The sequence below is a fragment of the Perca flavescens genome, chromosome 9, assembly GCF_004354835.1.
Source record: "Perca flavescens isolate YP-PL-M2 chromosome 9, PFLA_1.0, whole genome shotgun sequence".
Lineage (NCBI taxonomy): Eukaryota > Metazoa > Chordata > Actinopteri > Perciformes > Percidae > Perca > Perca flavescens.
The window spans coordinates 3,346,218-3,361,105 of record NC_041339.1 but is presented as its reverse complement, the minus strand read 5'-3'; the positions used below and the strand labels follow the sequence as shown (position 1 = coordinate 3,361,105).

General features: G+C 38.8%; 2 protein-coding genes across 6 annotated transcripts in view; both read left to right on the top strand.

The window, feature by feature from the left end:
• The first annotated feature begins 269 nt into the window (after positions 1-269).
• Positions 270-9,966, top strand: nmu (neuromedin U). The gene is made up of 8 exons (XM_028588313.1): positions 270-593; positions 1,674-1,717; positions 1,821-1,868; positions 1,984-2,037; positions 2,212-2,241; positions 7,848-7,901; positions 7,998-8,040; positions 9,763-9,966. The coding sequence occupies exons 1-7, from the start codon at positions 437-439 to the stop codon at positions 8,031-8,033; spliced, it is 423 nt and encodes a 140-aa protein (XP_028444114.1). The 5' UTR covers positions 270-436; the 3' UTR covers positions 8,034-8,040; positions 9,763-9,966.
• Positions 9,967-14,016: 4,050 nt separating this feature from the next.
• clocka (clock circadian regulator a) overlaps positions 14,017-14,888 on the top strand; it is a 28,167-nt gene continuing 27,295 nt past the window's right edge. For all 5 annotated transcript variants that reach the window (XM_028587654.1, XM_028587653.1, XM_028587652.1 and 2 more), the window contains exon 1: positions 14,017-14,122. The gene's annotated coding sequence lies outside the window, so the exon portion shown is untranslated. The remainder of the gene's footprint in view (positions 14,123-14,888) is intronic.

Sequence of the window (14,888 nt, the reverse complement as noted above, 5' to 3'; positions counted from 1 at the left end):
GCCTTAGAGTAGACCATAAAAGACAAAGTTAAATCGGCCAATCTAAAATTCTGGTTTTGATTGGTGAGATATGTGTTATATTGTGTAATAAGTGCGATATGAGTAACGGATGTTAGAAGAAAACAACTTTTTTTTTGACGTAGGCTATATTATTTAGGCTACTTTATTCACCTTAACTGAGAAGTGTCTGTGACTCAATCGCCGCTCATACCTCCCTGTATTTTTACGTTCAGCCTACCTGTTAATCAAAAGTAAATAACTTTTCTGTAATCATGACGCAGCCAAGTGTCAGCGCGCGAGGGGTGTGTGTGTGACCCGAGCCTTCATATTTCTCTGACGTGAGATAAAAACTCTCACAAGAGTAAGTAAGTCAAGCGGACACAACCAAAAACACAGACAAGTAAAGCCAGAGAGAGAGAGAGAGAGACAGAGGGAGATGCGGACCTTCCAGAGCCGAGATCAGCCTGCGCAGCGCGGAGCCTCCAGCTGCCTGCCCAGCCTCAGCAGCAGCAGCAGCGGCGCCGTGAGTCCCCTCAGCACGGCCAGCGTCACCCTCACAGCCCTGCTCATCCTCACCATCCCAGTCTGCAAAAGTAAGTCAGACACTATTCCATGTTGTTTAATCTAACTCTCTTCTAATAGCATCTAACTCTTTTTTAATCAGAGGGACTGGAAGTAGCCCAAAACTTTTTGTCTTTTATTGTTCCTCTCTAAACGTGCGATATAGAAAGATCTATCTATCTATCTATCTATCTATCTATTACAACCAAAGGAAGCACAATCACAAAAAAAGAATTAGTAGGCTAATAACATTGTAGTAATAGAAAATTAACAAGTAATAAACAATTCAAATAATATGGTTAATATGAATAAACAATAGGGTTAATACACACTGGTGATGATGTATTTCTATAGCAAATACTAAAATATTTTTTTTGTTTATCTTATACTGTAGAAAACAAGTTTTTTTTAAATATAAAAACTTACTTTACTAGAAAATAATGTATTTTCATATGATATATTTACTGTACATCGGTTTGCTGCTGACTCAAATCCATGTTTTCTATATCTCTAATGATTCATGTTAAAAGGTTTTTTTAATCAATCTATCTATCCATCTGTCCATCCATCTATCCATCCATCCATCCATCTACCATCCATCCATCCATCCATCCAACCATCTTCCATCCATCCATCCATCCATCCATCCATCCATCTACCATCCATGCGTCCATGCATCCATCCATCTACCATCCATCCATCCATCCATCCATCCATCCATCCATCCATCCATCCATCCATCCATCCATCCATCCATCCATCCATCCATCCATCTGACATGAAAACACAAATGACGTAGATGTAGATTGACAGTTACTTCTTCCCATGATGTCAAAGCGGTTCATAAGCTTTTGAGATGTTCTTTGAGGCCGTGTTGTCTTATTTTCTGACATCAATGTTTTGGACAGCCTCCTCCATGTTCTACAGTAAAGCATTTACCACGGCTAATAGACATCCACTATAATCGTGTCAAAGCAGAGCACCATACAGGAGATGCTATGATAAAAGTATTGTTGTCAGATATAAATGTCCTATATTTTGTGAAGAGGATGATATGTGTTAGCTGTATTATGTTAACTGTGTACTTCTGTTGTTGTCGTATGAAACAAAAGGTGCTCCAGCAGAACTTCAGCAAACAGATCAACTACTCAGCCAGGTACGCAGCACCATTTTATTCTCTCCTTTTCTTTCTTTCTTTCTTTCTTTCTTCATCCTTCCTGTTTGTGTGCCTGTCCGTCACCCTCTGTGCTGCTCCGCAGATAGACGCCGTGTGCTCATCCTACTTCTCTACAGACCTGAAATTTTGGGTGAGCGGGATGTGATTTTGTTCGGCTTTTTAAAAAAAAGATTTTTTACATGCATATTCCAAGTTTATAGTACATTTATTATTGTTTTGACAGCCGCTCTTCTTTCTCTTATCAGGCATCTGATATCTTAGGAGAACTCTGTGTCTTGATGCTGGTTCAGAAGTCAAAGGTACTTCATACTTGATCATCTCTTAGTGAGGAGTATATGTCACTATGCTATCAAAAACAGAATATGAAATGGCACAGTGGAACATTAATTATACATCCTGTTTGAGTAGAGCAATACAGTACAAAGATTCCCAGAATTACATCAACTAAAAGAATCATTGTGTCGTCTTCGCAGGAGTTAAAAGTGCGAGGAAATAGTAAAAGGGTAAGTACAACTTATTTGTCTTTTATTATTTTCCCTCAAATGATTAGACTAAGACCCACAGAGACATGCCATGAGATTAAACATAACGACAAATATGTGTTGGCTTGTTTGTGTGTGTGTGTTTCTGATGTCATGCACCGCAGTTCTTATTTCATTACTCTAGACAACAAGGTTCTGCCTTGTCTGAGGGAGCGGTAAGTTAAAAGATAAATCTGCACTGTTACAGTATGTTGCCTGACCTGAGAATCCACCTCAGATTGTCTTAAAGCTATGTGACCTGCACTTTTTGTTTAGTAAGTAAGATACTTTTCATCTGCCTGAATCTTCATCTCCCAAACTAAAATGCATGCAGGTGCAGCAGGTAATGCATTACCGCCACAGATAAACACTAATGTAGCCTATACTGTATGTATGCATGCATGCAGACAAAACTGCGACATGGACACACATGCACAGTCCTCATATACACAAAGATATAAAATGACATTTTCTCCTGCGCTCGTCTCCCTTGCTCTGTGCTCTATATATCAGATTGAATGAGAACTTTATAATTATGTTTGCCCCAAATGTCAATCAACAAACAATGAAAAAAAAAACAGAAACATAAAATTAACACTCCAGATGTGTCTGCAGTTCCCAATATAGCTATTATTGATAACGGGAATTAGATATTTAATCATTAAATATGATCCGTCTTGATATTTCTATATGTCAGTTGACTCTAAAAAAGATTTATGGTCATATAGTCTATATATATTCAACAAAGATGATGCAAAAAAGATGGTTATTTGCAGCTGAGACAAAAGTAAAGTGTTTACATTGTCTAGCATCAGTTATTAGTTATTAAGTTATGAATATTGATTGTGTTTATTTTCCTCTATGCATCTTCGCTTATTGAAACCTACGACCCCATAAAACATCCCAGGATGCACATTCTCTTGCCACAGCGAGCCATATTTCATATACGAAATATGAAGCCATTTTGTCTTCTGTTCCTCCATCGCTTGGTTATAATGCAGAATGTAAAGCATTTATCAAAGCATTGATGCTGAGGCTGCGATGAAGAAATTGTGAAGCATTTCTATGATTTCTGAGTTTACATGTCATTGTGTGTTTATTGGAGATGAAACAGAGATCATCTTTTTGCCTCTTTCGACTCCATACGCAGCCGTCTGGCTCTAGCTGTGTGTTTGTCTGTGTTTGTCAGACCTCTCAGTTGCACCCTCTCCTGCGTCTAGTTTCTCAACTCAGAAGAGAGAAAGGACTCTCAATGCGCGTACATACCACCTAAGTCAGTTCTCTTTTCACTTTTCAATTCAATTTCAATTCAATTCAATTTTATTTATAGTATCAAATCATAACAGAGTTATCTCGAGACACTTTACAGATAGAGTAGGTCTAGACCACACTCTATAATTTACAAAGCCCCAACAATTACAGTAATTCCCTCAAAAGCAAGCATTAGCAGTGGCTATTGCGACAGTGGCGAGGAGAAACTCCCTTTTAGGAAGAAACCTCGGCAGACCCAGACTCTTGGTAGGCGGTGTCTGACGGGCCGGTTGGGGGTGTGATGGCGATAATAGTCGCATTAAAGATATTGGAACAGTGACTTTGAAGGTAGTCGTTGTAGTTCATGTCACAGCAAGACGTTGCGGGATGAATCGTGGCGCTGTAGAGCATGGGCGGGTGTAGCAGACGCAGCAGGACGAGGCCGGGCGTTGAAGGAAGAAGAAACATAAGGACTCCGGGGAGTAAACTCCCCAGAGCTAGGTTAGTAACAAGCAGTTCTGGGACAGGATGCATATAAAAGGAAACAAATGAAAACATTGATGAGAGGCTGTACTGGCCTGCCTCCCTCTACTCACACTATATTATTGATTATATGATCAATAAATCTGATGACTACGAAGAGAAGCAGGTGGGCCGGGTTAGGCGGACGCTGCAACTCCTCAGTCCACTATAGACCCATATCTAACCTAACTATAAGCTTTATCAAAGAGGAGAGTTTTCAGTTTATTCTTAAATGAGGTGATGGTGTCTGCCCCCCTAACCCAGACTGGGAGCTGGTTCCATAGGAAAGGAGCCTGGTAGCTGAAGGCTCTGGCTCCCATTCTACTTTTGGAGACTCTAGGAACCACAAGTAACTCTGCATTCTGGGAGCGCAGTGCTCTAGTGGGACAATAAGGTACTAGGAGCTGTTCTAGATAGGATGGTGCTTGACCATTTAGGGCTTTGTAGGTCAGGAGAAGGACTTTAAAGTCAATCCTGAATTTCACAGGAAGCCAATGCAGAGTAGCCAAAACAGGAGAAATATGATCTCTTTTCTTAGTTCTCGTCAGAACAGCATTCTGGATCAGCTGGAAAGTCTTAAGGGACTTATTTGAGCAACCTGACAGTAGGGAATTACAATAGTCCAGCCTGGAAGTAACGAATGCATGGACTAGTTTTTCAGCATCGTTTTCAGAAAAATAAGACTTAAACCAGCTTAGTGCAATTCCTTTAATTCCAACTAAGTGTTCTAATCTCTGTAACAGGATTGTATGGTCAATAGTGTCAAAAGCAGCACTAAGATCTAATAAAACAAGTATGGAGACAAGTCCTTTGTCTGCAGCAGTTAGAACGTTGTTAGTAATTTTCACCAGTGCCGTCTCTGTGCTATGATTTTTTCTAAATCCTGATTGAAAGTCTTCAAATAAGCTGTTGCTATGGAGAAAATCACATAACTGATTAGCAACTACTTTCTCAAGGATCTTGGAGAGAAAGGGAAGGTTAGATATAGGTTTATAGTTTGCTAAGACCTCAGGATCAAGGGTGGGTTTTTTCAGAAGAGGTTTTATCACAGCTACTTTAAATGACTGCGGTACATGACCTGTTAATAGAGACATATTGATCATATCTAGTAGAGAGGTGTTAACCACGGGTAATGCTTCTTTGAGTAGCTTCGTTGGGATGGGGTCTAAGAGACAGGTAGATGGCTTTGCTGAAGATACCTTTGCCATTAGTTGTTGAAGGTCTATAGGAAAAAAACAGTCTAAGTATATGTCAGGTCTAGTCGTTCTTTCTAGCAGTCCTGCGTTGAAAGGTGAACCATTTGAGGGCAAAAGGTGATGAATTTTTTGTTAAAATAAATTGTTATAATTTTATCATTAAAGAAGCTCATGAAGTCATCACTACTCAGAGCTAGAGGAATAGATGGCTCAGTAGAGCTGTGACTATCTGTCAGCCTGGCTACAGTGCTGAAAAGAAACCTTGGGTTGTTCTTGTTTTCTTCTATTAATGCTGAGTAATAGTCTGATCTGGCATGTCTGAGGGCCATCCTATAGGTTTTCAGACTGTCTTGCCAGTCCAAACGACACTCTTCCATTTTGGTGGAGCGCCATTTACTTTCAAGTTTTCGCGAGTTTTGCTTTAATTTACAAGTTTGGGAGTTATACCAAGGTGCTAGTTTCCTTTGCTTCATCTTCTTCTTTTTGAATGGAGCAACAGAGTCTAAAGTAGTCCGTAGGCAGGCCGTAACACCATCTACACAATTGTCGATTTGAGAGGGACTAAAGTTTACATAAAGGTCCTCTGTTGTATTAAAACAAGGTAATGAGTTTAGTGCTGTTGGAATGGCTTCCTTAAATTTATCTATAGCACTGTCAGATAGGCCTCTAGTATTGTAGCTTTTATTTAATTTCGTATAATCGGGTATTAAGAATTTGAAAGTAATTAAGAAGTGGTCTGATAATAAAGGATTTTGTGGGAATACTAATACATCTTCAATTTTGATACCATATGCCAGCACGAGGTCGAGGGTGTGGTTAAAACAGTGCGTGGCCTCATGCGCACTCTGACTGAAGCCAATAGAATCTAGTAGTGAGTTGAAAGCAGTAGTAAGGCTATTGCTGTCAACGTCCACATGGATATTAAAATCACCTACAATAAGTACTTTGTCTGATTTAAGGACTACACATGATAAAAACTCTGAGAATTCAGATAAAAATTCAGAATATGGACCTGGAGGTCGGTAGACAACAACAAATATAATTGGCTGTACTGATTTCTGTGTTGGATGTTGAAGATTAAGAACAAGGCTTTCAAAAGAGTTATAATTTAGTTTAGGTTTAAGATTAATTAACAGGCTTGAATCAAATATGGCTGCAACTCCCCCTCCTCGGCCTGAGCCTCTAGGAATTTGAGTATTAATATGACTGGGAGGAGTCGCTTCATTTAGACTAATATATTCTTCATGGCCCAGCCAGGTTTCAGTAAGACAGAATAGATCAATTTGATTATCAAATATCAATTCATTTATTAGTACTGTTTTAGAAGACAGAGATCTGATATTTAGTAATCCACATCTAATTTTACTATCCTTTTCTATCATTGCAGTGGTAGTTTTAATTCCAATTAGGTTGTTAAGTATTGCCCCTCTCTTGGTTACCTTTGATTTAACTGATCTTAGTCGAGGAACAGACACCGTCTCGTTTTCTTTTGGGACAGGCTGTGGCTGGCGTGAACTGGATGCTAAATTGACTATGTTTGCAGTCAACTTCTTATTACTTAGGGGCTTCACCACTTTGTATGGTCTGTTGTTGATTATAATTGGAATAGTACTAGTACTACATGTTACTGGAATAATACTAGTACTACATGTTATCCTGCAGAAAACATTTTCAGATTCTTCCACTTGTATAGTGCTATCAGGATCAATACCTGGGGGACATGAATCTGTGATATTTTCAACAGAATATCAATACTTGCCTTTCAGTGTGGTCGTTATGTTGTCAGATAGCAGCCTGGCTCCGTGTCGGTTTGGGTGGAGACCATCACGCTTCAGGAGGTTGGGCATTTCCCAGAACAAGTTGAAGTTGTCGACATAGGGAATGCTCAGGGAAGTGCAGAGTGGTTCCAGCCAGGTGTGGAGCCAGAACAGTCTGGACTTTTCACTTTGCATTATCTCTTTGTACAAAATAAGCCACTGATGGATAAAACAAAGATATTGTTTTTTTAGCATACAAAAAAAACTAGGCCATTTCATTTTATGAGTGGTGACATGAAACCTTTTTTGGTGTGACATCGTTTCACAATTTCTGGCTTATAAAATATATTCACAGCTCTCAATAGGATCCCTGGTTGAAAATAAATAAAGAGCGGATGAATAGAAAATGATAAAGTTGCAGCATTCACAATGGAAGTAGCACATTGTACTTTTGTATCTTCATAGCAAATGTTGATATTGAAATGTGTTTGTTACATATGTTGTTCCCTTCCCGATCTTACATGTCAATAATACAGTTTTGTGTCAGGCAGCTCTCCTCTGTACGAGCTAACTCTGCATTAGTTGTTCTTTCCCAAGCTGCGAGCAATTATGGTCTAAAATTAGTTCAGCTGACAGATGAACGTATCCCTCATTGCTATCAAGCTCTGACATTCACAAAGTGGACACAGAGGAATTGTGGGCGAGACACGTGGAGAGTGTTTGCTTTGGATGTGAATGTTTGAGTGTGTGCTGCTGGCGTTGGTGATGGAGAGTTGTAGCAACACGGAGAAAATGGCAAATAAGACTGAAATGTTCTTCTATTCAAGTTAAATTCTGTGGTTTTTTTATTGTGTCTATACAGGCTGAACTCCAGGGACCTGGGGGAATCCAGAGCAGAGGTTACTTCCTCTATCGGGTACGAACGTGTTCATGTCAGGAAATAAAAGGAAAAAAATAAATTTCACTGAATAATATTGATGAATATTCAATAAAATGTTGTTTGCACTTACAGCCACGAAATGGAAGACGATCCTTAGAATATGAGTAAATTAAAGGTAATACTAATGTTACCCCACCCTCCACCTTGCCCCCCCTCTCCTCCTCAATAGCTACAGACACAGAAATGGCACATCCTAAGGAAAGCTCATTGTGGGACTGGCTCTAGTGGCTGGAATTCTGCACCAAGGCTGAATTTCGGGAAAGAGACTTCAGATACAGTATTAGGGGACCACTAAGGTCTATATAAAAGAGACTTCAGATACAGTATTAGGGGACCACTAAGGTCTATATAAAAGAGACTTCAGATACAGTATTAGGGGACCACTAAGGCCTATATAAAAGAGACTTCAGATACAGTATTAGGGGACCACTAAGGTCTATATAAAAGAGACTTCAGATACAGTATTAGGGGACCACTAAGGCCTATATAAAAGAGACTTCAGATACAGTATTAGGGGACCACTAAGGCCTATATAAAAGAGACTTCAGATACAGTATTAGGGGACCACTAAGGCCTATATAAAAGAGACTTCAGATACAGTATTAGGGGACCACTAAGGTCTATATAAAAGAGACTTCAGATACAGTATTAGGGGACCACTAAGGCCTATATAAAAGCATCCAAAGAGCACCATGTCATGGGACCTTAACATAGACATGTCACAATGACATTTCAAAGTTTAAGGGTCTGTATGAAAATAATTAGGGGTCGATGGGGATTGGAAAAATTGAAAGGATATTCTAATTATTTCTTTTATTTTGGCTAAAGTAAGCCTAGCTTAATTTATTTGGGAGAATAGTATCAAAAAGATAACTTTCATGTCAAATTGTTCATAAGGGTGATTTACTATATGCAAAGGACAGCAGTGCTGTGCCTATCCAACCTGTTCTCACTCCGAACTCGTAAAATACGGACGCTTGGGCAGTGGCTGTCAGCGTCAGATACGACGCAAAAAAAAACGCCGCTACACGGCGCTAGAAAATTTGCATAGGGAGGTTGGTTGGGGGGTGGATGGGTCAAACAACACAGGACTTTCACCCAGAAGACTGGGGATCGTGTCCCGTGTGTCACGTTTCCTAAACCCAACTATCCCGTTCTCCTTTACCTAAACCCAACTGTCCCGTTCTTCTTTACCTAAACCCAACTGTCCCGTTCTTCTTTACCTAAACCCAACTGTCCCGCTTGTCATGGAAACGTAAGCCCACCCACAACCTTTTCCTTAACCTAACTGCGTCAAAAGTGACGCCAGTAGTCCCGACCAAGAGCGTTAAGATAAAGCGCGTTTAGATATGGCGCTAAAGGAGGAGAATTTTAGCGTAATAACAACGCCAAAGGCACATGACCAAGGGTCCGTATTTTACGCGATGGGAGTGAGAATGTGTTGGTCTATCAGGGTTTTACTTTTTACCATCATAATCCACTAGGAGCCAATGTAACGTAGCTAACTTCCTGATCTAGTTTTCATGAAACAAGGCATACACTTGGATCTTTTTAGTTACTGTTGATTGAATGAATCCTTCCAAATAGTGGGTCATTTTTAAAGATCGGTTGTAAAAAGAATAAGGTTTAAACTGTTTATTTACAAATAGTTGTACAAATTTAACAGTTATATTAGAGCTGGTGTGATGGTCCAAAGATCCTCCCCCTTTCATAAAAAAAAAAACACAAGGGTCACAACCCTTCCCACCCCCGTAATATTCCTACAGTCCCTAATTGCCATTTAAATCCTGTCATTATCCCTATATCATCATCTAACCATGTGCATTAATGTGTGAAGCTTATGTACAGAGACAACACAGACCCTGAGACCCGAGCTGCTGCACCACGACTGATCCAGACTTCAACCACAGCCCTCTGCGACAGCTCTATTGTTATGTCTGAATGTATACGAATAATACGATTAAAATAGGCTACTATTCAGTTGTCAAGATTTTATTTTGTGTTACACGTGTGTCATTTGCATTAAAACTGCTACAATGTGGTGTGGTTTGTAGTTGTGTGGGGTTTGATTTGCTACACGTTGCATTTGGAAAAAGTGTGAAATATGGTACTGTATCCATGAATGAAAGAATGCAGATACAAACAATATTACCACATATTGTACAGATCAGGAACATTTCAAACCAAATATAAGCATTAATTGCACATAAATTGTTATACTTAGATATTTAGTTAATTCACATTAAGATAGAATAAAAAACTGCACCCTTTGCTTTTTTGTCTTCTGCATGTGTCCTTTATAATAATGCCCATAAAGTAAGACATCTGTTACACACTGAACAAACAAAGCTGCTAAAAGATAAAGACATACATTCATGCAAGAATATTAGGTGTATTTGCATTGATCATCTTTTTCTTTTACACTATTTTACATGAGAGATAATTGTGATCTAAAAAATGACAAGCCTAACTGACCTATCATACCTTTTTATTTTACAAAGAAGAAGAATAAAGGTAGTTCAACATCCCTTATTATAAAATGCAAATGAAACATAGAACATAGGTACAGTCCCCACAACCCTGGGAAATCTCCTAGCAGGAGAAATTAATTCAAACAGACTGGTGATAACAACATTACTCTGGATTCATAATGTGCCAGATTTACTTTATCTACATTTTTAAATTTACAAATTAATTTTCTTTTAGCATTCTTCTTCTTGCAATATGATTATATGCAAGATTACACTCAGTACGTTTACATGCACACCAATATTCCACTATTATTCCGATTATGACATTCTGAATTTGATACATGACATTCCAGTTGGCTTATTCTGAATAAGGCCTTTTTCCAAATATAGCAAATTTGAGACACATATTCCGAATACACTGTATACATGTCCAAAGAATGCCTGTAAAACCTGAATAATATATCCCACGTCTTAAACGGAAAATGCTATATTCAGAAAAAAGGCCTTTTTTTTTATCAAATTTGGAATATTGTCATATTCGGAAAAATAGTGGAATATTGGTGTGCAAACGTAGGCCTACTCTGTTATTTTCTACCGTGAATATGTAATAACTGTAATCAACAGCAGATGTCACCATCGTACCATTCAAAATCCAAGGCTGTTTCAGTTACATTGACACTGAATATAAGACAAAGATACACAGATGCAGAAGTATGAACAGTAATGTTTTTATCCATTTAGTTTTCAGTTGGATTTAATATTACACTAATTTCTTTACCCTTAAAAATGATGGATCACCTTTACAAGTATGATAAAAGGATGAATCCTAAAAGTTGCAGATTTGATCAGTTCATGCTGTGGTAAAGAGATTTCTCAATAGACAAATACATTTTGCTTACAAAGATGACAAGTTCCAAACAGGTACAGAAATGTTTAAGCTAGTTGAATTGTTAATACACTGTATCTGTGCAATGTGGAGTTATTTAATGGTTTAACTGCACCACAGTACACCACAAATACCACAATGAATGTTAACATTTAACAGAACAGAACGTGTTTGGCTGTCTCTCAATGTTTTAATTAAGACAGAGTGCTTGCATTTCCAGCCAATAATGGTGATTTCACCACAAACAACAACACATTTTTGTTTTTTGTTTTTACAGTAAAGTTTTAATTAGTGTAAGAGCCTTTTGATTTTTAGAACATAATGATCTACTGTGTAAAATATCACTGGGGTCCTCTGGCCGTCTCTTATAAATTAAACACCCCTACAACAATAAATACACCACTACAACACAACACTGTGGTGGTGATGGCGCAGTGGATATGACACATAACTTTGGTGTGGGAGACCTGGGCCCAATTCTCACTGTGATACAACAACCAACGTGTCCCCAGGCACTTAACCCCTAGTTGCTCCAGAGGCGTGCGACCTCTGATGTATTTAGCAATTGTAAGTTACTTTGGATAAAAACATCACCTAAATGACATGTAATGTATGTGTTGGGCTACCTTTGAAATTGTTTCCTGTGAGCACTCAATGTGACTCGTATTGCCTGAGAACAAGAGTAAGAATATTGTGTCACAACTGGAATAATAATAATTTAAGAAACAACTGCCAAATTTGCAGATTTGGCATCCTTCCGGGGAGATTAGAACAGAATGTGATGAGTATGAAATCATGTATTTGCAGGCCTCATATTGTAGGACAGTTTTTATTACTGCCAGAAATAAATGATGATAAATTTTCCTTTCTACATTGTAAGATGGACATGACCAGTTTGAATGCAAACCATTTAACATCATCAGTGAATACAGAGGTGGAATGAAAAACCTGGGTTATAATGTGACAGAACATCCTCTGTCCCTGCCTCTTCTCTGTGGAAAGAAGAAATGAACATAAGGGTAATGTAGGCCTACTTTCTAACGGATAATAAGGGCGTTATATATTTGCATTCTATGTGACACTTTTCCCATACACTGGACAATCATATTCGTCCTTTTAATCTCTCCCCACCTAAATATGGAAACAGCGCCACTGGCCTTGTGACTGCATACATGTGGTCAGAAATTGCATTGCAACTTTTGCTATTTTGGCTGTTGCCATGGTGATGAGTACCACGCTGGGGATGGGGGAAAATGGTAAAACAATCTAATGGCCAATTAATCTAAAGACACTCGACCCAAAAAGTAGACAGGAATAGGGAGTTTTATTCTGTTTAAACAATGCAGTATTTTGCCATTCTGAATTCATTTGTGTTCAAGTTGAGAAAACAACAATAAATTAAATAAAAACACAAAAGATTCATGCAAAATCTACAGGCTGACAATACACGTCTGTCTAGTATCCTACTAAATGATAGGATAACCTCAAAAAATAGCCTTATAAAATAAAAAGGATATATCTATCAGAATGGATTACTTCCTCTATAAATGTAGTTAAACCTGGAGTAGCTCATTCTGTCAGGTGGGAAATATGTATTAGAATGGCCTACTACATCCACACATGTAGTTTAAAGTAGGGTAGCTCATTCTTTCAGGTAGAAAATATCTCAGAATTGACTACTTCCTCTATAAATGTATAGTTACATGTAGAGTAGCTCATTCTGTTAGGTGGAAAATATAAATCAGAATGGACAACTTACTCCATAGATGTAGTTAAAAAAGATTAGCTCATTCTGTCAGGTTGGAAATACTCTATCTATCCCCATGGACTACTTACTCTAACTGTAATTAATGTAGGGTAGTTCATTATGATAGGTAGGAAATATCCATCAGAATGGACTACTTACTCAATAAATGTAGTTACAAATATTATTATAGGTAGGAATTATCTATCAGAATGGACTAAAAAGTAGAGTAGCTCTCACTGTGAGGTAGAAAATATTCATAAGAATGGCCTACTACATCCACAGATGTAGTTAAAAGTAGGGTAGCTCATTCTTTCAGGTAGGATATATCTATCAGAATTGACGATACATGTAGTTAAAAGAGAGTAGCGCATTCTGACAGGTGGGAAATATCTATCAGAATGGACTACTTACTCTAATAATGTAGTTAAAAGTAGAGTCGAGCTATCATACTGTGAGGTAGGAAATATGCTTTAGAATGGTCTACTACATCGATAAATGTAAGTAGGGTCGCTCTTTCTCTCAGACAGAAAATATCCATCAGAATAGACTACTACCTCTATAAATGTAGTTTAAAGTAGCATAGTTCATTATGACAGGACATGGTCTATCAGAATGGACTACATTTTTTATAAATTTTGTTAAAAGTAGGGTAGCTCATTCTGTCAGGTAGGAAAAGAATGGACTACTTTCTCTGTACAGTTATGGGGCCAATTTGGCATTCAGACCATGTAGCCTTATTTTGTTTCAATGTACTGCTCTTTAATTTTGCCTTTCCACAAGTGGTTCAGGTTAATCTGACAGATTTTAGCCTCCCTGTATCAACAAAAAAAAAATATAGGCTAATAACAACAAGAACAAGTACCTGCGTGTGATAAAGAAATCCTGGTAATGTAACTAAACCAGGATGTCGATCACCTTTCTCTGACCAGGCGTGTGTGTTATCTGGAGTTATAGCGTTGGTAGGCCCCTTTGGCTTCAATTCCGACTCCAGTCAGCCTGCCTCTGTCCCATATATGCCTGAGCCCTGCGCAGTCAACCGTCAGCAGCGCCACTGGGTGTAGGGATATCCCGATGAAAGGGGAGACTGTTCGGGGTAAGTGTGACATCTCTACCGGTGAACTCTGCTCTGTATTTATATCGCTATATCGGCAGCCTCTCTGTATAACGTTACTATTGACACACGTAAAGCTGCAAACGGAACAGTTTAGCTTGTGCTCATTTGGTGACAGAGTCTGGCCAAAGGCCCAGTGACCCACATTCTTATCTAACGTTTTAATGCTGCACGTAAGCTAGCTAGCTCCAGCTAAAAGTGGGTTGACATACATACATGTAATGTTATATTGTTGCGGACGAGTTGAATGCTCGGAATTATTTTATTGTAAAGTCACTAGCCAGCGAAAAAACCCGCTTTCTTAATTTGTCACGAACAAAAGGTGCCATGGCAGTGTGTGTCATATGTCGCAGTAAGTGTGGCAAACTATAAAGCTGTTGTTTTGTTGCTGTAATTGATGTTAGCAAGCAAGCTAGGTGGCGTTAGCCTTCTAAGCAATCACTGCCCAGCAACCGGCCGGTATCACCGGCAGCGGCGAGACAGATAGACGTGCTGCCAATGGTTTGTCACTTCAAAGCTGACTTCAGTTCAGGTGACTTGAGATATTTGACAACCGTACACATCTTACCGGCACAGTCTGTCCACAGGCTCTTTTTAACGGTATGCCTGTTTTTCAACTCTCCTGGTGTTAGCTAATTAATAGATCTGTCTGTGGCAGCTGCGTTTCTCTCCAGTTCCAGTCTAGTTTTTGCATTCATCTATTCTGCTGCTCCCCATTCAACAGATATGACATTGATCACAGTCACTT

Bases quoted from the DNA above. Each gene is read 5' to 3' on its own strand.
- nmu (XM_028588313.1), top strand. From the start codon at position 437: ATGCGGACCTTCCAGAGCCGAGATCAGCCTGCGCAGCGCGGAGCCTCC. The intron at 1,869-1,983 runs GTGAGCGGGATG...TTCTCTTATCAG, and splicing joins CTACAGACCTGAAATTTTGG to GCATCTGATATCTTAGGAGA. The intron at 2,038-2,211 runs GTACTTCATACT...TCGTCTTCGCAG, and splicing joins TGCTGGTTCAGAAGTCAAAG to GAGTTAAAAGTGCGAGGAAA.